At 39.7% G+C, this 24,092-nt stretch overlaps 1 protein-coding gene and 1 long non-coding RNA gene across 2 annotated transcripts in view; one reads left to right on the forward strand and one right to left on the reverse strand.

The window, feature by feature from the left end:
- The window catches only part of Rad9 (cell cycle checkpoint control protein Rad9), a 30,253-nt gene extending 27,758 nt beyond the window's left edge, over nucleotides 1-2,495 (forward strand). Inside the window, exon 6 of the mRNA XM_067158782.2 lies at nucleotides 1,806-2,495. Within this exon, the coding sequence (XP_067014883.1) occupies nucleotides 1,806-2,284 (479 nt within the window). The 3' untranslated portion in view covers nucleotides 2,285-2,495. The remainder of the gene's footprint in view (nucleotides 1-1,805) is intronic.
- LOC136886056 (uncharacterized) lies at nucleotides 2,496-24,092 on the reverse strand. The gene is made up of 3 exons (XR_010861687.2): nucleotides 23,931-24,092; nucleotides 3,107-3,256; nucleotides 2,496-2,926 (listed from the first exon to the last, which is right to left on the reverse strand). It is a non-coding gene; the product is annotated as an uncharacterized lncRNA (long non-coding RNA).

Below are 24,092 nucleotides of genomic sequence, written 5' to 3' on the forward strand. Positions count from 1 at the left end.
TGCAGATGATGTTATTCTGTACATAGTAATAATAAGTTACAAGATTGTGAGCAACTGCAACGTGACCTCAATAATGTTGTGAGATAGACAGCAGGCAATGGTATGTTGATAAACGGGGTTAAAAGTCAGGTTGTGAGTTTCACAAATAGGAAAAGTCCTCTTGAGTTTCAATTACTGCATTGATGGGGTGAAAGTTCCTTTTGGGGATCATTGTAAGTATCTAGGTGTTAATATAAGGAAAGATCTTCATTGGGGTAATCACATAAATGGGATTGTAAGTAAAGGGTACAGATCTCTGCACATGGTTATGAGGATGTTTAGGGGTTGTAGTAAGGATGTAAAGGAGAGGGCATATAAGTCTCTGGTAAGTCCCCTATTAGAGTATGGTTCCAGTGTATGGGACCCTCAGTAGGATTACCTTGATTCAAGAACTGGAAAAAGTCCAAACAAAAGCAGCTCGATTTGTTCTGGGTCTTTTCCGACAAAAGAGTAGCATTACAAAAATGTTGCAAAGTTTGGACTGGGAAGAATTGGGAGAAAGAAGATGAGCTGCTCGACTAAGTGGTATGTTACAAGTAACTATTCTCATTTTGGTTCCGTATTGAAGTTGACGTATGTCTCAAATATTATTACAATATTATAAGTACATAATATTGTATTGAACAGGTGGACTTATAATATTGTAATAATATTTGAGACATAAGTGGTATGTTCCGAGCTGTCAGCGGAGAGATGGCGTGGAATGATATTAGTAGACAAATAAGTTTGAGTGGCATCTTTAAAAGTAGGAAAGATCACAATATGAAGATAAAGTTTGAATTCAAGAGGACAAATCGGGGCAAATATTCACTTATAGGAAGGGGAGTTAGGAATTGGAATAACTTACCAAGGGAGACGTTCAATAAATTTCCAATTTCTTTGAAATCATTTAAGGAAAGGCTAGGAAAACAATAGATAGGAAATCTGCCACCTGGACGACTGCCCTAAATGCAGATCAGTATTGATTGATTGATTGATTGATCAACTAATTTTTAGATATGAGAAACATTACATAACTCACGGGAACTGAATTCTGTTCCTTTCTAACCGTCTTTTGTTTTACTAGCGAATCAGACAGGCCAACATACAGTATATAAATTTGTCACGGACACCTAAATATTATTCTGATGAATTGTCATATTTGACGAAACCTCAAATAAAGCCAATCTGTATTGGTACAACGCTTTTCATTTTCATGAATCGTCAAGCCTTGATCGACCATCATATTTGATATTTATCAAGACATTTTGACGAAGGTTGGTGAAACTGGGCATTAGAATTCACTAGAAATTGCAGCAGTGAAGCAGGAGGGTTTGTTGCGTTTTAACATTTGTCCTTGTATACGGAAGAGCTTAAATTAATCTCAAAAGCAAAAGAACATTACCGATTATTTTTTGCCGAACCAAAAAAACTGACATTTTATCTACTTTTTATACCTCAAGTGTTCTACCAACAATAGATGTTGTAAGTAATTTTTATATCGACCTACTTTGTTAGTAGAAGTGGTTCTTGAATGTGTTAATTGTTTGACATTATTGCATTTCAAACAGTATTGTATGTTCTGTATTATGAAAAATTTCATTATGCATTCCGAATGAAATCAAATTATCCGTGTTTTCAGTTATCCGTGCAAATTTGTCCAGTGATTAGCCCAGATAATCAAGAGTTTGCTGTACTTAATACTCAAGGCTGTTGGTCACAAAGTTTGAAGCCCTGAAAATTGAACAACAACAAGCACTAAATACCATTTTTTTGTTCTTTTTCAGCCCCATCATCTGCCAAGAAGAATATTCCGAAGGAATTTATTGCACCTCAAATGCCTGGACCACCATCATTGAGTAGGACGACTGAGCAGAGTCGGGTGTCACCTCAAGCAGCAAGATCTGATGCTCCCAACAGAACAACTCAGCCAGCACAACTTCCAGGTCCATCTTCCCTCAACAGGACTGTAGAACAACTCCGTAATGCATCGCGTGTTACGACTCCACCTTCTTCAAGCAGAGAAAAGGAACAAAACCACGCTTCTCAAGAGGCATCTGGAAGCACCAGCTTCATGTTCGGAAGCACCTCGCTTCGACAGCGGGAATCTGACGAAGAGGAGGACTCCGTTCCTGGAACGCCGCCTCCACCTCCCAATAAACGTGCCCGTTTCCTTTTCAAGCGTTGCTTTGAGGCAACGTTTAATCCGGACCAGATCCCAGGACATGACGTTGTGCTGGCTGATGATTCTGCAGAAGAAGACTGATAGTATATCTACTAAAAGGCTTCATTCCTCCTCAGGTCAGTAAACTGCCATTTCTCAATCCAGCAAGGAAAGGTATTGGATTGAGCAAATAGATTTTCAGACAAAGGCTTATCTTTTTACCCATGTGAGCTGGCCGGTTTGCTACTCAGAATGTTGTGCGACTGCAGTAGAGAGTTTATTCTGCAAGACTAGACAACAGCTGACCTCTTCTTCCCTTCTTGTCATCTTTATAAAAAAGTTTATAATTTATACCTCATACTGTATATTTCAGATTAGGTATACGAAAGTCAAAAATACACCCAGTTCATTTATTTGTCTGTTGCTACATCACGGAAAACAAATCATTTGAAACTTAATACAGCCTAAACTGGTTACTATATTTTTGTGGGGGCTGAAAAAAAAAAAGTCATAAAGAGGAAAGATGCCTTTTCTGGCAAGATCTAGTGTTTGCAGTGCACTATGCCTTCTGGTATGGGCTGATATGTAATAGCAACTCCTGGCTCAGTGAGGAAAGCAGCAGGAAACTACCTCACTCCGCATTTCCGTGGTATGCCTCTTCAGTGATGCCTAGGCCATCTATGACGGCTAATGGTGAGACTGTTGAGGATCCAACCAACCTTCGGGCTGAGGACGGCCTGTATTCTAAAAATGAACAAATAATTACACTGTTAAATTTGAAGATAGGTTTGAACATAAAAATTATTTCAATAAAAACAAAGAAACAAGAGTTTACAATTATAATTAATGAAATGGATAAAGAAATAATACAGTTAAAGAAACATCAAGGAAATCTTAGAAATGCAAACTATACACATTGCTTACAATTGTGTTCTTAAAGTCGTCGTGGAAATGTCCAACATCTGGGCGATTTTTACACGTTTCGTGTGTGGATTAGCGTCCACTTCTCAATAAACTTCAATTTTTTGTCATTTGTGTGCTGTCTAGCTTTCTTCTTCTTCATAACTGAATGTCCTGCAAACCAGTGTGCATAAGTACAGTAGGCTTACTTTACGTACGTTGTTACACAATTCACTTACAAACAGAAAATTAAGCACCAACATGTCAGCTGTATACGTAAGTACAGTAGGCTTAATTTATGTACGTTACACGATACACCTACAAACGTAAAAATTAAGCACCAACACATCAGCTGGATACGTAAGGCTTAATTTATGTACATCATCACACAATTTACCTATGGACATAAAAATTAAGTACCAACACGTCAGCTGTATACATAAGTACAGTAGGCTCAATTTATGAACATCGTTACACAGTTGACGTGCGGACATAAAAATTAAGCACCAACATGTCAGATGAACTACTGTTGCGCGATCCAAACAACCACAGCAAAGACTGGTTTGGAACTGACGCTCCCTGTAGTTGCAGGCCAACGCGCTACTGCCAAATCCTTACTCAGGCCAGTTGTCACTGGCGCATCGTGCTGGGAATGCGTATTTAAATTTCTTATGGCGAGAGTTACGAACATACCAAAGAGTGATATAAATGTGCTCTCAGGGTTTTTTTTTTTTAGCATGTATTTAATAGGACATGGACTGGAACTTTGGAATAATGGCATAATAACCAGGGAAACACGCTAGAGAGGGTCGTCTTAACCAGTTTCGATTGTATGGCAAATTGTTGAGTCTGTAGTTGTTACTAAAGGGGTACAACAGCCCTTGCACTTCAATGACTATAAGATTTTTCTTGAAGTGCCCATTGTAAAGTAGTGAAAATGTCACATTCAGAACTTTGCGTTGCTATTTTAATTCTACTATTCACGTTTTACGTGCAACAAAATAACGAAAACACCACATTTGCATGTCATATTTTATCATCATCTCCTTTTCCCTTATCAAGCTCTTGCTGGGTTGGGACATTTATGGCCATTCTCCACCTTCCTGTCTCCTATTAATCCTCGTCCATCATTTTGTCCCAATCCAGGTTTCTTCTTCTTCTTACTCTCCTCCTTATTGAATCGATCCACCTTTTTCTATGTCTCACTCTCTTCCCCTGAAACTTCATCTCCATCATCTGTTTTGGTATTCTTTCCTATTTTTTCTTTTCTGTTCCATCCTCTTTAGATGTCCAAACCATATTAGTTTATTCTCATCAATTATCTCATTTAGGTTTTCTATTCTGACTTCCTTTCTCACATGTTCATTTCTCAATCTGTCTTTCCTATCATACTTCTTAGATATTTCATTTTACTGCTCGAATTCTATTCTTCTCCATACTTGTCATTAGGTCTCAGCCGCATAGGTCAATATGGGTGTGTAATATATTTTGTAAATTATCTCTTTACACTTCCTTGGTACTTTCTTATTCCAGACACAAGGTTTCTTACACTCTGGTAGAATACATTGCCCTGTTGCATCCTCTTGCTATTCTCCATACTCATTATCCAAGTAACACATGAAAATAAAAAAATCAGAATTAAATTCACTGAGACAGGAAATGTATAGAAATACATTAATGGAATCATTCAGCTTCTAGCCCCTGAGGTGTGCTCAAACAAGAAATACAGGATTTCAGGAGAACTGGTGAAGAAATTTACGAACGAAATAAAAAGATAAATATTTATTATTACGACTATTACCAACCACACAGAAAGAAAACATGCCCAGCAATGTATCAAAAATATTAAGCTCACCAATCACATTCACATGAGCCACTCTTAACACTGAATATCCACAGCCTGTTTCCAGTCATTCGACCGGGTCAGAGATGGAATGAATGAAGCCCCCATCTAGCCGCAAGGATAGGAACTATGCTGGCTGCTGAAGCGTGTCGCACTCCTCTGGGGCAGTGATTAATGAGTGACAAATGAAATGGTATTAGAGAGTGTTGCTGGAATGAATGGTGACAGGGAAAACCAGAGTATCTGGAAAAAAAGCCTGTCCCGCCTCTACTTTTTCCAGCACAATTCTCACATGGAGTGACCGGAATTTGAACCACGGAACCCAGCGGTGTGAGGCTGCTGCCTTAGCCACAGAGACTCAACTCTTAACAATATAACTCTTCATGGGCGGACACATATATATGGCCATTTGTATTTTGCGGCTTTGCTAGCCGAGGAGGTAAGCAGAGGTTGTCCCTTAAGCTCTACTGATGAGGGAAATTCCCTCAATATCTTGCAATATTTTATCCTTTGTTAGTGGGAGTTGCATAATACACACATTGTGTGACACAGTTTTTTCGTGCCTGTACTCTTGCGAATTTTTGCAGTTTTCCGGTGAAATGGCATAGCAAAAACTGATTAGTAATACTGATATAATGTCAGTATTGGATGATACAGACGAAGAAGTGTCAGATTTTACTGTATGTGACTCTGAAGGCAAAAATACTTTCTGCAGATCGTCCGAGAGCAACAACCACACAAGTGACACTTGCAGCGACAGAGTGGATGGGACGTAAGAAATAACAGTCCCAGAACTTCGACTTCTTCCCCTTCGTAATATTGATCAATGGCCAATGAAATGAAATCAAATGGCGTATGGCTTTTAGTGCCGGGAGTGTCCGAGGATATGCTCGGCTCGCCAGGTGCAGGTCTTTCGATTTGACTCCCTTAGGCGACCTGCGCATGATGATGATGATGATAAAGACGACGACATACACCGAGCCCCTGTGCCAGAGAAATTAACCAATGATGGTTAAAATTCCTGACCCTGCCGGGAATCGAACCCTGGATCCCTGTGACCTAAGGTCAGCACGCTAACCGTTTAGCCTTGGGGCCAGACAATGGCCAATGTTGCCGTCAAACTTTGACACTGAAACATGCCGTATAGAATAATTATTTATGTTATTTGTGCGGAGAATGGGTTCAACTGCTGTGACTATTCTTTGACTGATTTTTCCACTTTTTGACAAACAAAGGCACAAAATGAGACTGAAGCAACATTGAAATCAGCTTTTTGTACATAAATTTCATAATAGTGTACTAAGGTGTACCGAGCAGAGTAGCTGCACTGGGACTATGGAGCCAAGTTCTGCATTCGGGAGACACGAGTTTGATCTCCACCGTCAGCTGTCCTGAGAATGATTTTCCATTTTCACTTCCAGGCAAATGCCGGAACAGTTCCGGTTCGTAGGCCACCGCTGTTTTTCTTTATCTACTTACCCAATTTCATTCACCACCATTCATTTCATCTTCATTAGCTCCCAAACTGAGGTTGACGTTGGGAAGGGTATCCGGCCATACAATTGTGCCGTATAAATTCATCTCACCTCATCCCTGACCCCGTAACAGGAAATATGATTAACGGGTAGACATACAGGGGACTAATGTGTACTTAAAGTCAACCATTGTCAGATCGAATCAGGGAGTGTCCCTTGTGCCATTCTTCCAGTGAAAAAATGATGACTGGGCGAGTTGGCCATGCGGTAACGGGGCACGCAGCTGTGAGTTTGCATCCGGGAGATAGTGGGTTCGAATCCCACTGTTGGCAGCCCTGAAGATGGTTTTCCATGGTTTCCCATTTTCACACCAGGCAAATGCTGGGGCTGTACCTTAATTATGGCCATGGCTTCTTTCTTCCAACTCCTAGGTCTTACCTATCCCATCGTCGCCATAAAGCCGGCTTTACATTTACGAGTAACTCTTATACGAGTAGGCTACTTGGACTGACTCGGATAAGAAATCGTAAATGTAAACGATGACTCGTACGTACTCGTAGCTCGTATACGAATAGCAATCAGAGTAGAGAGGCTTCCGACTTGCATCCGAGTTAGACTGTTTTAAAAATGGTGGAGACTAAATACTGCAGGATGTCTCGCGAAAATCTGAAGGAGTTCATTAATTTATACTACAGAGCGGAGTGCCTGTGGAATGTTAAGTGTTCTCAATATCGGGACATCAATGCGAGAAATAAGGCCTATGAAGTTAAACGTAACTACGGATCTAGTTAAAAAGAAAAATAAAATCACCGAGCTCAGTAGCTGCAGTCGCTTAAGTACGGTCAGTATCCAGTAATTGGGAGATCGTGGGTTTGAGCCCCACTGTCGGCTGAAGATGGTTTTCCGTGGTTTTCCCGTTTTCACACCACGCAAATGCCGGGGCTGCACCTTAATTAAGGCCACGGCCGCTTCCTTCCAATTCCTAGGCCTTTCCTACCCTATCGTCGCCGTAAGACCTATCTGTGTTGGTGCGACGTAAAGCAAACAACAACAAAAAAAAGAAAATCAACAACTTTTGGAATGAACAAGGAAATAGTTGAGGCTGATATACGCGTCAAGAATTCTAATGATTTGAAGCTATCTCCAGTAGCTAAAAATCTGAGTCACTGCCAGTTGCAGCTGAGAATTGATACAACATCTCATCTGAGTGTTTTCTTTGGGGATATGAGGGGCAAAAAAATTTCCACCTATTCAGTACAAAATATATTCACAATATTTTAAAATTACATGGAACTAGTTTCGACCCATCTAGGGGTCATCATCAGCCACATCAAAGCTTAGGAGGGGAAGAGGGCTTAAGGTGTTTCTCTTGAAGATTTGTGACAGTAAGTGTTGTGACTGGGTAATGGCTTTTCAGCAGCTCCCAAGAAAATCCTAAGAAAAAGAATAACTTGATACCCCGTGATTGTAACGGTTACTGTCTTGTAATTATTGTTTCAATAATGCAGCCACCCAAAACTCAATCCTGAATTTAATCAAAGGTACTTTTCCGAGACATTTACCCTTTCTCCCGCACCCTTCAACCCCACCTTAAGCCCTCTTCCCCTCCTAAGCTTTGATGTGGCTGATGATGACCCCTAGATGGGTCTAAACTAGTTCCATGTAATTTTAAAATATTGTGAATATATTTTGTATTCAATAGGTGGAAACCTTTACTGTGTTGATACTCATATGTTATTCTCAGTTCAATACGGACTAACAACATGAAATTTATAACCCTTGATATGAGGGGCAACCTAGAAAAAATTAATTAGTAATAATACGCCAGTATTTAGCATATCGGCACCGGTATTATAAAAGTCATTTCGTCCACTTACCGAACGGTACAACATTTCAAATGTACTAAAATCCATCCTTAAGAAGTCTCTATAACCATCTCCTCCCTCGTTTAATAAATCAACTAGTAAATGTTCCTGTATTCCAAAAACGGGTCTTTTTTTTTCAAGCTCCTGACTTTTTTTGCTTCATTCTGTTGTCTTGTTTTAAAACACAACAGCAAGATACCAGCCATAGCAAGACATTTTCGTCTGCTTGGAGCCATATTGGAAACTGTACTCTTATACGAGTAAGCACCATAAATGTAAACGCGTTTCCTACTCGTATACGAGCGCTCGTATACGAGTTACTCGTAAATGTAAAGCCGGCTTAAGACCTATCTGTGTCGATGCGACGTAAAGCAACTAGCGAAAAAAAATATGAGATATTTATTTTGTCTTCAGACAAGGTTGGGTTTGTGGTTAATGTGGGTATATTTTTATCAGTTTAGTAAATTTTCTGAAATATTGCATGTACATACATACATACATACATTATCATTATAGACCATTTCGACGTTCAGTCTGCAAGCCTCTGCGAGTTTACTAAACGTCGCCACAATCCTCTATTTGCAACTAGTGCTCTAGCCTCATTTAGTTCTATACCTCTTATCTTTAAATCGTTAGAAACTGAGTCTAACCATCGTCGTCTTGGTCTCCCTCTACTTCTCTTACCCTCCATAACAGAGTCCATTATTCTCCTAGGTAACCTATCGTCCTCCATTCGCATCATATGACCCCACCACCGAAGCCGGTTTATGCGTACAGCTTCATCCATCAAGTTCATTCCTAACTTTGTCTTTATCTCCTCATTCTGAAGACCCTCCTACCATTGTTCCCACCTGTTTGTACCAGCAATCTTTTTTGCTACTTTCATGTCTGTTACTTCTAACTTATGAATAGGATATCCTGAGTCCACCCAGCTTTCGCTCCTGTAAAGCAAAGTTGGTCTGAAAACAGACTGATGTAAAGATAGTTTCGTCTGGGAGCTGACGTCCTTCTTACAGAATACTGCTGATTGCAACTGCAAGCTCACTGCATTAGCTTTACTACACCTTGATTCAATCTCACTTACTATATTACCATACTGGGAGAACACACAACCTAAATACTTGAAATTATTTACCTGTTTCAGCTTTGTATCACCAATCTGATATTCAATTCTGTTGAATTTCTTACCTACCAACATCAGTTTAGTCTTCGAAAGGTTAATTTTCATACCATTCTCATTGCACCTATTTTCAAGTTCCAAGATATTTGGCACAATCTGCCATTAGGACCAAGTCATCAGCATAGGCCAGACTGCTTACTACATTTCTACCTAACTAAATCCCTTCCTGCCACTTTATACCTTTCAGCAGATGATCCATGTAAACTATGAACAGCAAAGATGAAAGATTACATCCTTGTCTAACCCCTGTAAGTACCCTGAACCAAGAACTCATTCTACCATCAATTCTCACCAAAGCCCAATTGTCAACATAAATGCCTTTGATTGATTTTAATAATCTACCTTTGATTCCATAGTCCTCCAGTATGGTAAACATCTTTTCCCTCGGTACCCTGTCATATGCTTTCTCTAGATCTACGAAACAAAAACACAGCTGTCTATTCCTCTCGTAGCATTTTTCAATTACCTGGTGCATACTGAAAATCTGATCCTGACAGCCCCTCTGTGGTCTGAAACCACATTGGTTTTCATCCAACTTCTTCTCAACCACTGATCGCACCCTCCCTTCCAAGATGCCAGTGAATATGTTGCCTGGTATACTAATCAATGAGATACCTTGATAATTGTTGCAGTCCTTCCTGTTCCCTTGCTTATGGATAGGTGCAGTTACTACTTTATGAAGCCATTTCATTCTTGCCTTCCCACTATACTTCACCATTTCAGGTCTAATATCATCTATTCCTTCTGCTTTATGACAATGGAGTTTATTTACCATCCTTTCCACTTCCTCAAGCGTAATTTCACCATCATCATTTTCCTCCTCCCCATGAGCTGGGCTGTTGGCAACACCACCAGGAAGATTTCCTTTTATGTTGAGAAGATGTTCAAAATATTCCCTCCACCTGTCGAGTGATTCCCTGGGATGTATTATGAGTTCACCTGAATTACCCAAAACACTGTTCATTTCCTTTTTCCCTCCCTTCCTAAGATTCTTTATTAGTGTCCAGAAAGGATTCCATGCTGCCTGACCTAGTCTTTCCAGTCTTCCCATGACTTCTTTTTGGATTCAACAACTGTTTGTTTTGCTCTGTTTCTTTCATCTATGTACAAATCCCTGTCTGCCTCTGCCTTTCTTTGGAGCCATTTCTGATAAGCCTTCTTTTTACGTTTACAAGCTGCTCTCACTTCATCATTCCACCAAAACGTTCGCTTTTCCCCATCTTTACTCACAGTTGTTCCTAGGCATTCCCTTGCTGTTTCTACTACAGCATCCCTGTATGCCACCCATTCTCTTTCTATATCCTGAACCTGCTTACTGTCTACTGTTCGAAACTTCTCACTAATCATATCCATGTATATCTGTCTAATTTCCTCGTCCTGGAGATTTTCTACCTTTATTTGTTTGCGGACAGATTTCAGTTTCTCTATCCTAGGCCTAGAGATACTTGGTTCACTACATATCAGATAGTGGTCTGTATCATCGAAAAATCCCCGGAAAACTCGTACATTCCTAACAGACTTCTTGAATTCAAAGTCGGTTAAGATATAGTCTATATTGGATCTTGTACCCCTAGCCTCCGATGTGTAGCGGTGAAAATAGCCTTATGCTTGAAGAATGTATTCGTAACTACTAAACCCATATTAGCACAGAAGTCCAGCAAACGCTTCCCATTCCCATTAGCTTCCATATCTTCCCCACATTTACCAGTCACCCTTTCGTATCCTTCAGTTCTGTTTCCAACTCTTGCATTGAAATCGCCCATTAGCACTGTCCTATCCTTGCATTTGACCCTGACTGCGATGTCACTTAATGGTTCATAAAACTTGCCTACTTCATCCTCATCTGCACCCTCACATGGTGAATACACTGAGACAATTCTCATCTTAATTCCTCCAACTGCCAAATCTACCCACATCATTTGCTCATTCATGTGCCTAACAGAAAGTATGTTGCGTGCAATGGTATTCCTGATAAACAGCCTACCCCATACTCTGCCCTTCCCTTTCTAACACCCGTTAAGTACATTTTATAATCTCCTATCTCTTCCTTGTTATCTCCCCTTACCCAAATATCACTTACTCCTAGCACATCCAGATGCATCCTCTTTGCTGACTCAGCCAGTTCTACTTTCTTTCTTCCATAGGCCCCATTAATAGAGATAGCTCCCCATTGAATTCCATTTTGTTCGCCAAGTTGTTTCCAAGGAGTCTTTTGCCTGTCGAATGGGAGTGGGACTCTGTTACTCCTATAGGTCCAAGGAAGGTGGATTGTATAGTCCTAGTCATCTGAGCACAAAGGGGGTCATGACTCAGAATATGTCCGAGATGCGCACTCCCATTCCATAGCAACTGGTATCCCGACTCTCAGGACCACTTACTAGGCCACTCAGCCGTTGCCCATGGTTCACGAACTAGGACGTGACTACAGTACATTTCTCTGTCAAAAGAGCCCACTGATTGAGGTTCGACTTTGAAAGACTTAACCTCGAGTCAGGCGGCCTCTCATTGTTAAAATCTTTCATTTCATGCCAACTTGCCTGCCATCTATGGAATTTATTTACAACTATCTCCACGCTGTGAAAAACCTCCAGCGTGATCTAATAAGAGTGACGAGTACTACCTGAAGCAGATTGGTACCAAAAGCCGTATTAGAGTTTCACTGGGGTGGTCCTGGGTGAAATACTGGTTGCTACTCTCATGTTTTACAAAATTGAACAGTCTCTCACATTCTACCAGCAACTTATGTATTACTGTAAACCTTTAGTCGCTTGTTTTTTCTCGGGGATAGGGATAAAGCATCTGTAGCTTGTCGTTCAGTCGCACTTTGTTGAAGTTTTATTTTTACATGTTCATTGGTCTCGTTCTTAATCACGATGAGTAGCTGGGCCATAAAAAATTAGTTGCCCATACTGTAATTGTTACAGATCTATTACCATGCTCACAAATCCACGTACTGACCTGAAAGGAAGTTGGAAAGTCTTACATCACTGGTTGTCCATAATATCTAAATGGTATTGGAATGTTGTACGCGCCATTTAGATCTGAGATGAGGCAACATAATACCTACTCCCCTGTACTATCATGTGTATCACTGTCATTGTTACTGGTATCACTTCCTGAAACATCACTTTTGTCACTTGCCTTGGAAAGTCCATCGGTTTAGTTAATAGTTTTTGGTGTTTAGAAATTTTTTTTGGAAGGTTAAATTCCTAACCTCACCGCTAGATGGGGGCTCCATTCATTCCGTTCCTGACCCAGTCGAATGACTCTGCAAAACAGGCTCTGGATTTTCATTCCTTCACATCTCTTACTGGAAACCTACAGGCTGTACCTTTTTCCTCCCCATATTCTTCTATTATACACAAGATATACTTGAACCCACTACTTAGTTTTCTACTATGAATTGATGAACCAAAAAGCATTTAGACATAATTATTGTAATCTGTATCACATTTTTTATATGGACAATTGTTGACTCTCTTATGTACATAATACAACGAATAAAATTTATTTATGATTATTTGTGTTTTGTTATACCTAACTGAACAACTGAATGTCAACGAGTTCACAAAGCTTATTGCTGCGGTAACCAAAGCCAGGTTGCTGATACTGGTAACACTCCATCCCTCATGGTCCTTTTGGATAGAGGCTGGTTCATAGTCACCAAGCTGCAAGGTCTCGCCTCAGACCCCTCAAGAGCTTCCTTGCTAGGACTCTGCTGCTGGAGGGAACACCAGAGACAACTCTTCTTAACAGATGGAGGAGCTCACTGCCCACAGACATGTCACCAAAAGAAAAACAAGCTCCTGGCGCTGACCTACCTTACCCTGTATGGACATCCCTCAACCGCTTAAGAGTGAGCGTCCCTTGATGCAAGACCAACCTGGAAAAAATGGGGATCCTTCCAGCAAACGCAGACACCTCGTGTGAATGTGGTGCTGAACAAGACACTTGCCACCTACTTATCTGTCCCCTCCTGGACAACCCATGCATATCACAAGGTGTTTTTAGAGGAAACAACTAGGCCATCGCAGCTGCAGTTTTTTGGAAATGCTGACCGGACACGAAAATGAATGAATGATCCCTCGTGATGAACGTTTATGTACATTGTACTTCAAAAATTTCCATTGCTTTCCTCTTTACTGTTAGCTTTAGATTAGATAGTTTATTGGCATTAGAGCCCACAGTGGGTCTAAGCCTCCTCGTGATCTTTCTAAAGGACTCATACACTTGCACTTAAACTGGGCAGTTTAACTGAACTGAATGGAACCCTGCTGTTGCACTGTTTTCCCTTCATTTTTCTCAGTTATTTTGTCAACTTTGAGTCTGCTTTGGTGAAGTCAGGTGTTTAAGCATGGATAACCGAAAAAAAGCGGTAGTATGTTGTTTACTAGCCGCATCAGCGTTGGTATTAGCTGAAAAGTAGTGATGAAAACATAGGGTATGGAATAAAATGTGGTATTCTAGACGGAATATATAGTGTGACGGTACACTTTTAAAAGAACTACTCCTGGGAAATGAAATCTTGACTCCTTCAGTTTCTTTAACTTGTTCCTAAATGCCAAACGCAGGTTATTATTTTTTTATTTTTTTACCACACTGTCACACGTGGCAACAGTTTCAGTTTTTCAATGAGCAGATCATACGTTGCTGGTTTTTTTTTCCCCCGCAAACCACGATAAGCCTCATCGAATGCACGGGTCGCGTCTCGTTTGTTATACTGGGGTGCTGACATCTTCACATCCAAAGGCAGACTGAGGGAACTCTGCGATTGACTGTGTGAACTGCACAGCTGTGCAAAAGTGGACCCATTCATTCATACAGTTTAAAAAACTGCACAGTTAACAGAATTTATCGGTCAGACATAACATCACACAGTAAAGTCACGCAGTTTAACTGCAAGTGTGTGGAGCCCTTAAGGCCGGTATTACACTCTCAAAGAACTTTCTATCATATCTGTTTGATCAAAGTTCTTATCCATGTAAATTTGTGTCCATCCCAAGGTGGTGCAGTTCTTTTCAGGAGCACACTCGCAACGGAGGTGAGTTGTATGGTCCTTTTTAAATGGTATACCAGCCCTTGCTGCCTATCTTAAATTTCTGACAGTACTGGGAATCAAACCTGGGTCTCCGAGGACAGCAGCTAACGGTGCTAACCATCACACTACTGAGATGTACAAAGAAATTTTTATAATCTTTAAAAGGGCCTTTAATGAAAATCATCTTGGATCATTCATGAATTGGTTTCTGCAAGACTTTATGACATAGGTAAAATTTTGAGTTGAAACCTGGTGAAAATGGTAAGAACATTAACCCTGGAACCGTACACTGGGGCACTGAGTTCCCCAGGGAATTTTTAATTTGCATTCATTTGGTGTTTGCGTTTGCAACCCACATAGCCTTCTACCACTGGGGCTTTTCTTTGACCTTCATTCCCTCTTATTTGGTGTGCTAATTCTAAGGAGTGACGTCTGCTTATATCTCAAAACATATGTTTGGGGCATATAGTTCCCCAGTGTACAGTTAATGCAAGCTTATTTTATTGATGCCAGTTTGGTTTTTAATATGTAACTTTGAACTTCATGAGCTTATTGCTGTGGTAACCAAAACCAGGTTGCTGATATTGGTAACACTCCATCCCTGATGCTGAACGTTTGTGTATCTATATATTAAAAATATTTATTAAAACTAAAGTCAATCAGTCTGGCCATTCTATCCGGTCGATTTCCTTCATTTTTTTTTTAACTGAAAGGTATTCAGTCACAGATTTGTCATCAGGTACTATAAATTACTTAACTTCCGCCTTCCTCAAATTATTTGATTTTTTCAATTTTTTGTCTCTGAAGCAATCATATCTTTGGTTGTAATTGAGATACTGAGTTCGTTTTGGCCTAAGAACACTCATTGGATCAAGCTCTTTCATTTCAGCTCTTAACTATTCAAACTGGTTGATTCTGAGGAAAGTTATGACTGCACATTCAATTTGACGTCTCATTTCTCAACGTTTTTTTTTTCTCATTGAAGCAATCATATCTTTGGTTCTAATTAAGGTACACAGTTCGTTTTGGTCTAAAAACTCTCTGTGGATCAAGCACTTTCTTTTGAGATACAGTAATAACTACTTAAATTGGCATATTCTGAGAAAAGTTATGAGTACATTTGTCTTCATGACAAAGATCTTTGAAGGACTTTTTAACAATTCGGCGCATAGAGTTGTTCCAAGGAACATTCAATTCAATTTCTTTGTGTGATTTATTTTTAAGTGTTTTGTTGACATAATATTACATTCTATTACCACAGCAGATCATGTGCTTTATTTCATTAACTCGAAACTTTGCAAATACATCCGTGAGGATAGTAACAAACAACACCATACTTTGTACATTGCGGGCGGAGCCAGCGGGAAACTGCTAGTATTGTGTTAATTACTCTTCCTATTTCAAAAAGTATCCATTGCCATTGCTTCCCTCTTTACTGTTAGCTTTAGGTTAGATAGTTTATGGGCATCAAAATTCTGAATCTTGTAGGCGAAGATCAGATTTTACTAGAATTACACAGGTCTGAAATTGATATCTCTGTTTTCGAAGATGCTTCAGACGATGGTGGTAAAGTGCACTTTGTTGACGACGATGCTGTGGGTGAAGAGACTGAAACTTCAGGACATGCGCTTGGTATCTGTCCCAAGGGAGCACTGCAGAGGAATGATCTAACCCTCACAGGGTCAGATAGGAGCTCTAGCTTCAGCACGAAGGGAAATGAAGTGGCAAGTTTATGAAGAAGTTCACTGTGTTTCTTCTACGGGCTCGAATAGAAGATTACAAACCATTACTCTTGTCATTGTTCCGTATTGAAAACAGCTATATCACTAAGTTTACACAAGGAGTATTTTTATTACACCACCTATTCAATACAATCCAGTGTTGTGTGGTTAAATAGACATAGAAACTACCAGATTTTAAGGTACATGTTTCACCCCTCTTTTACTGGGCGTCATCAGCCTTATTCAATCCTACAACAAATTTTGGTCTGAGGATCTTATGAAATTTATATAAACTATACTGTCTGATCTTTCGATCGAAACATTTCTGACCGAGGTTGGGCTCTACAATTCCAGATGTGATCTGGAAAGGTGATTAATGAAGTATGAATTGGTGATATATGAAACGGTACAAGTTCATCCTAGTTGTTCAGGACTGGGAGTAGGCATTTCCTCCATACCCCGCAAACGTTACGGTTTTCCTGCCAATAATAATTGGTTCAAAGAAGTTCAGGATGATTTGGAAGAATTGGGTATAACTCGGCAACAAATTAAAGACAGAAAAGAGAAGAGGATTTTGAAGAACAAAAGCATAAGTCTCAAACTAAAAACAGTTGAATGGAAACAATATACTATATCGGACACACAAAGGGCTTCCAGGTCGGAGAGGATGAGAAAGTTCTGGGAGAAGAAAAAGAAGAAATGAACTCAAATGTATTGATTTAAGTGCTCCAATGTGGGCGTAAAATATGTAAATAATAATTAATAATAAATAAACTATACTGTTGAACTCTTAATAGTATTGACACTATGGTACATTATATTTACAGTACAAATATACTTGAAAAAACATATATATACATTAAAATCACTTTAAAAATATGAAAATGTTCATCTAAAAGAATTTAGTATCACATTATTTTTTAAAAATAATTCATGTCTGACTCTGAAATGGATCCTCTTCGTAAAAAGTTTGAACAATATGCAACACTTGGGGACCAGAGTATCAAACCCAAGGCATCAATGGATAGGATTAGTATGATAAAACATGTATGTTGAGATCTGTTTTTTTTTAAACATAAGGGTTAAAAATGCGTAGTCAAATTGAAGATGATATAGATTAACTTATCATTGGGGTGTTGGTCAGAATCGCTGCTAAAACTATTCATAAGAGTGAATTATAGGCCTATATGGCAATCTCATGGAAACGTAATGCCCCTTGTAGATGTAGATGACCGTGAAAAAGAATGTGGATGTTTCATTCACCAAATACTATGTTTCAGCAGCGTAACCTAATTTGGTGTTCCTACTCCTAGTGTTGTATCAATGCAGTAGAGGTGGTAGAGCATTCCCATATTTAAGCAAATATTACAACATCCAACTTGAGCTTTGGTCAGTTAAAGTGTTGCTTTTTGATATCAAGGGAGGTACTACAAAATACACCTGGAATATCTTGAAAGGGTTAGGTATCCCCAGAAATGCACTCAACATCATCATGATAGGTATTATCAAAGACGCGTTAGACATTCCCACCTTTATGTTTCATAATATTGTTAATCTAGGTAACTTTGTGTGATAATCGCATATGAAAATGTTGCATTCCGTTAAGTCCAAGAAGTCATTTTTACTTGTGTATACAAATAGTTTTTAAATTTATTTTTCATCAAGTTGTAACATTACATCTACTAGTATTTTTTTGTAAAATTCAGGATCCTTGTGATGTTCTTGTGAAAATACATATAGATATATATTCCCACTGATGCTTCAGAACATCCTGGGATTAGATAGCGAAAAGAAGGAAGCAGAAGAAGAAGGGCAGAATAAGTTATTATGACGCTCATTAGCTGTTACCTCCACTGATGCATCTGCAAGTGATAGGTTCTGCAGGGTGTTACAGAGGAGTCAATGTTTTCGATCAAATATTCATTCATTATACCTGCAGTTGAAAAACACGGCTGTGATCACGTAACATTTTATGATTCGCTAAACACTGTCTGTATTATCTATGAAGTCGACAACACTATTTTTGCAAAAGGTAAAGTAGCACCAAGAGTAGAATTCCTTTTTACGTTGGTAGAAGAATTATTGAGACCTATGATATCGCAACGACTGGAAATTTCATCACTACACAGAGGAATCTGCCTTTCCATTGGAGAGCAAATGGGAGCTGACATACTCACTCAACCAACAGCAGCCAGTCAGAAGACTGGAAGACGTAAACTTAAAGTCTGTCCAAGGTCCAAAAGGCACTAAATCCATTAGTGCTTGCAGTGAATTTAAGAAGTTCATATGTAAAAACCGTGTGTTAGTGTTAAGCCCAATTTGTGACTGGTGAAGCCTGTAGTTGTGCCAAAATGCAAAAGATTTATAAAAAACTTTGAAAAATGTATGACCTTATTTTCTTCCATTTGCAGTAGTACAGAGCTTTTCTAATTTGCAAAATTGTACACACACAGTGAAAACATTCCATTTCACTGATTCATCAGTGTCGCTGTATGCATCTGAATGCCTTATCCTGTCCGAGAAATGTTTGCTTGCGGATTTAGAGAGGAAAGAAAGAAAGATCCTTACACACCATACTTGGCTGAAACTAGAAAAACGGCATCTACATTAGAAAATCCAAGTACAGTATACTCTAAGATAGAGAAGATCACGGACACAATGCATAAAGGCACAGTTCGCTTCTACGGTCATATATGATGGATGATCGACTCTCGATGGAGGAAACGTATCTTCAGTATATTTGACTCAAAACCAAAAACGGCAATGCCGTGGAATGTTAATTTCAAGAAAGATCTTAAAGAACTGGGCCTACAAGCAGAAAATGCACGAGACCGAAATCTTTTCAGAGCAGCCATCAAGACTTTTTGGACTTTCCGGGATGAAAAACGGGCAACTAGTGCTAAATGGACAGAAGAAGGTCGTGCTAAACACGGTGAGCTAATGAAGACGATGTGGATCAAGCGAAAAATGCCAGAATGTAAAGTGGAGGCTTATCGTGGTCCCTAGTTGGCCAATTAGTGGAGTTGAATGAATGAATAAAAACTGCATTTATTTTGTGGGGTACACAGCGCCTCAGTGTAGGGTTCCAGAGTTAAAATGAATCATTACCGCAATGAAAATCCTTATTCCATTGTATGAGAACAAGATCATGTAGAATGCAAAATTCATCACCTATAAAAAGCAGGGAATAGAGATTGAGGAAAATACAGTGAGATAGCAAGTGAACTTAAAGGACAGTTGAGGGAGCAAAGAAGAAAACTTTTGGTAGAAAAAGTGAAGGTATTTGCTGATATTGTAACATTAAAAAAGAATGCAAACCAAATCTCAGTGTAATAATTACAAATGTGAAAATAAATTTATTTACACATTCTTGATTATATACATAGTGGAACAACTTTCTCAACTAAATCTGCAATATGTTCACATCCATACAGAAGTAGGCCATCTCTGATATGATTCTGCATCCTCACTTTTCAGTTCATTCATTATTAGAATCACAATTCTCTGTTTTGAGATTCTTCTTTCAACCCATCTTCTCACTCAGTGTTTATGGATTTTCTTCAATTGTCTTTTCTCAATAATAATCTTATCATTATTTTATACTACACTCACAATAACAGTGGTGATCTGCTCTGAATCCATGTTTGTTGACTGTGTCTTATTGGAAAGAAGAACATGGATTTTGTCCAAGATATTTGATGGAGTGCTGTAGTATATACACACCGGGCGAGTTGGCCGTGCGGTTAGGGCCTCACAGGTGTGAGCTTGTATCCAGGAGATAGTGGGTTCGAACCCCACTGTCGGCAGCCCTGAGGATGGTTTTCCGTGGTTTCCCGTTTTCACACCAGGCAAATGCTGGGGCTGTACCTTAATTAAGGCCATGGCTGCTTCCTTCCCATTCCTAGCCCTTTCCTGTCCCATCATTGCCAAAAGACCTCTCTGTGTCGGTGCGATGTAAATCAAGTAGTATATACAGTAACTGATTATAACATCGCATCAAACTTAACAATGTAATATCAACCTTACGAACAACTCTCCAGCTCTTGCCACATCCTCCTCAATTTTGTCTTCGCAACTAAGTATTGGTCATCTTCTTGTGCATTGTACTGGCTCAGTCAGCAGTACTTTTCTGTCGGAATCATTTTTTTTCTCAAGTCAGTTTTATAAATTACAGTAGGCCTTTCACTCCAACCACCCTAATCATCCTTCATGTACCCCCTGTGGGTGGGGGATGCAGACGAAGAATACAGCACAGTATCCCCTGTCTATCGTAAGAGGCAACTAAAAGGGGTGACCAAGAGATGATCAAATTAGAACCATGAGACTACTTGTAATTAGTACCATCATGCAGGGCGTAGTACCACTATGTTAGGTACAAAATAGATTTGTGATCAGTAGCGACAGTGTGTGGCTCAGGATGCATTTTACAGTACCTGTGATTCCTACCCCCATATGAGCGACACCATGGTTCTGCCTTGCCTATGCTTAGTACCCACTATGTGAGGAACACCATGTGATAGTGCAGGTCCCTGTGATTAGTCCACTTGTGTAAAGAACGCCATAGGTTTGCGTTGCCTGTAAATAGCGCCGCAATGTGTGAAACACCATAGGTCTGTGTTACATATGCGCATTACATTACCTGTGAATAGTACCATAATGTGTGGAATACTGCGAGTCTACGCTACTTTTAATTAGTACCGCAACATGACAAATAGCATGGTTCTACTTTCCTAGCGATAAGTACCATTATGATGGGCCAATGACCTGGATTTTGGACCCGTTTCGACTACAAGCATCATCGAGTCAATATTGTGCTTTAGAAGCAGTCCCTTGGGCAGTAATACTATTGTTTAACCCTAGTTTCTGGGAATGTGGGGCATTGCGGGTCGGATCCACTGATTGTTTTAACTTCATATCCATACATTCATTCTTCATCCTCACATTTTCAAATTCTGGTCAGTGGAGGATTATGGATTTTTAAATTGTTATAACATTTCGTACCATTAGGGGCCGATGACCTAGATGTTAGGCCCCTTTAAACAACAAGCATCGTCATCATCATCATCCTTCATCTGATCCACATACGAGTACTGGTCTTATCACACTTTTTTATAAAATATGAGGAGTGTTCAGTTAAGACTGAGACAAATGCTGTGAAAACTTTATTACGAAAAAATCAATCAAATCACATTTTCCTCTCTTAAATATAGTTGCCATTAAAACCATGAAATACTTGATAGTGCTCAGAAAGTTTCTCAGTTTTATTTTCAAGTTAGAAATCTACTATGGGATGATAAAATACCATAAAAAGCAAAATTGACTATGTTTTATACCTACTTCATTCCGGTTCTCACCTGTGGACTCGAAATCTGTACCCTACATAACAAGGCTAATAGTAAAATCAACAGAAATGAAATTCATCAGAACAATGAACCAAAAGTCCAGGAAAGACAAGATTAGAAATGAAGCTAACAGGTAGGAGGCTGGCACCAAAACACCTGTTACCGAGCTTTTAGGAAAATGCAGGCTACTATGGTTGGACATGTTATGAGGATGGACATAACAAGAACAACAAGGAATTACTTTGACAGAGAAGTGAATGGGAAGAGACCAGTAGAGAGGCTAAGGAATCAATGAATAAGACACAGTGAAATTGGAGGTCAGCAAGAGGAATGCCAAGTGGGAAGACATAGAGGAACAGAAACTATACTTTGACAGTGGTGAGTGCTGATACACCGCACCTGGGAAACTGGAGCTGAAAAATCACGATGATGATGAAGAGTCACCATTAAGTGAGATGAACTTTTAGAATCATGTCATCCACTTGCAGAAGATGTCCTCAAATCCATTTTCTGAAAGGCACTTCAGAATCTCAAAAGTCTTCACCGAGTCATTTCGGAGTTGAATTGTCATCCTTTGAGGTCCAAGCAGCCCACAGGTTTTCATTCACCTCGACGACAGTGGTATGTACTGAATAGGATAAGGACTGGCCAGGGAAGATGCGGAGCAATACTGAACAAGTGGGGATGGAAGTCCTCTCATTGCAACTGCAGTGAAGAGCAGCAAGCTATGGATCATACAGTGCTCGAATGTCCCCTCAGAGCATTTAGATGCTCAATGAAAGATCTCCACAACCTAACACAAGAAGCCATTGAGTGGATTAATCATCTGGGCATGGTACTGTGAGTATTTTTATGAACTTGAGAGTGTGTATGTAGATGTGTGTATTTTTGTACTTATATTGTACCATATATAGCTGATATTCCTCCTTTCATCATACGATAAATAAATAATAACCTATTTGATACCATATAATAATCAGTTAGCCAGAAATGTGTGGTATTAATGAGGTTTTACATGTCCGACTCCTTAGCTGAATGGTCAGCGGTTCAGAGGATCCTGGGTTCGATTCCCGGCCGGGTCGGGGATATTAATTGCATCTGATTAATTCTTCTGGCTCTGGGACTGGATGTTTGTGTTTGTCTCAGCACTCTCCTCTTAAAATTCAGACAACGCATTACACCACCAACCACTACAGGAACACACAACAGTGATTACATCCCTCCATACAGGGTTGGCGTCAGGAAGGGCATCCGGCCGTAAACCATGGCCTAATCTACCTGTACGACATAGTTCGCACCGCGTTCCCACAAGTGTGGGAAAAGCGGTGTAAGAATAACAATGAGGTTTTACATATTTTGATACCGAACTTCCTTTTCTAGGTATGAAAATTATGATAGGCCTACCGGTAGTTCGTATCATATCTTTTTTTCATACTGCAAGGAATGAAAACGAGTTTTAAAGCATTGGAGTTTAATATACTTTAGTATGGCTTAAACGTCTGTTTTATAGTTGCATGGAAAAGCTATTATATATCTCAAGAGGTTTAATTTGTAAGCCTGACATTGTAGAATAGTATTCGAACTTTCCTTTTGAATTTAATCGTTGTTGGCAGACGTTTGGTACCTCTGTGCATTCAAATCTCTACTGTATTTGGTGCATTTGCTTCCAATGTCGCCAAATTGATGCTTTTGGCACTAGATCTAGTGTGTTCCGAATGTCACCTGGTGGTGTTAGCTGATTCGAGTCCATTTGGTCGAAACAATATTCACCATCACAATGTTGGCCGGAAGGGTAGAGGAAGTTGTGGTACACAATTTCTAATCACTAGATTGCGTGTCAAAAGCCTGGAATAATTCCAAACCTCTCCGCAGTGCCCATATGGACACTCGTATGATACTGTTGATGGTGATTCGTCCGTCGGATGGAGACGTTAAGCCTTGAGCAGAACCCTCGGTGCAATTAGGAGTAGCTATATGCCGGCACAGGGTTTCACCCTCTCCCTTCCTACTATCATATAACACGTAATTCATTTCATATCATTAACTCCTCTGATGAGGTTGACGCCAGGAAGGGCATCCGGTTATAAAACATCGCCACGGCAGATTCATCTCACCTCATACTCTACCCCGTAGAGAAAAGGGACAAGGTTTAGACAAACAAACGCTTCCAAACTAAAATGCGGACGTGGAGAGAGTCTTGGGTCAAGTAAATGCAATAGGCCTAAAATTAAGACAGGTTGGACATCAGGCAATCAGGTTTTGTCTTAAGAATGAAGGAAAATATTGTCATAATTATGATTCGCGTAAGGACGTAGTGGGGAAGATTAAAAATCTGCAAAGCTACAGTTCATAAGAATCTTTAACCTCGAAGGAGAAAGACATACCTTAATCGGTGGCTGTTACAGACGAAGACTATGGTACTTCATGGAAGACTATTTGTGAAAGTGAGTACCTATTCGATTAAACCAAATCCTCTATTTGATTAAATCAAATACAGTAGAGACTTCAAAGTTCTGGTGATTGCTGGCCGAAAATTTAGCGCTTTA

This window comes from Anabrus simplex, chromosome X (genome assembly GCF_040414725.1).
Source record: "Anabrus simplex isolate iqAnaSimp1 chromosome X, ASM4041472v1, whole genome shotgun sequence".
NCBI lineage: Eukaryota > Metazoa > Arthropoda > Insecta > Orthoptera > Tettigoniidae > Anabrus > Anabrus simplex.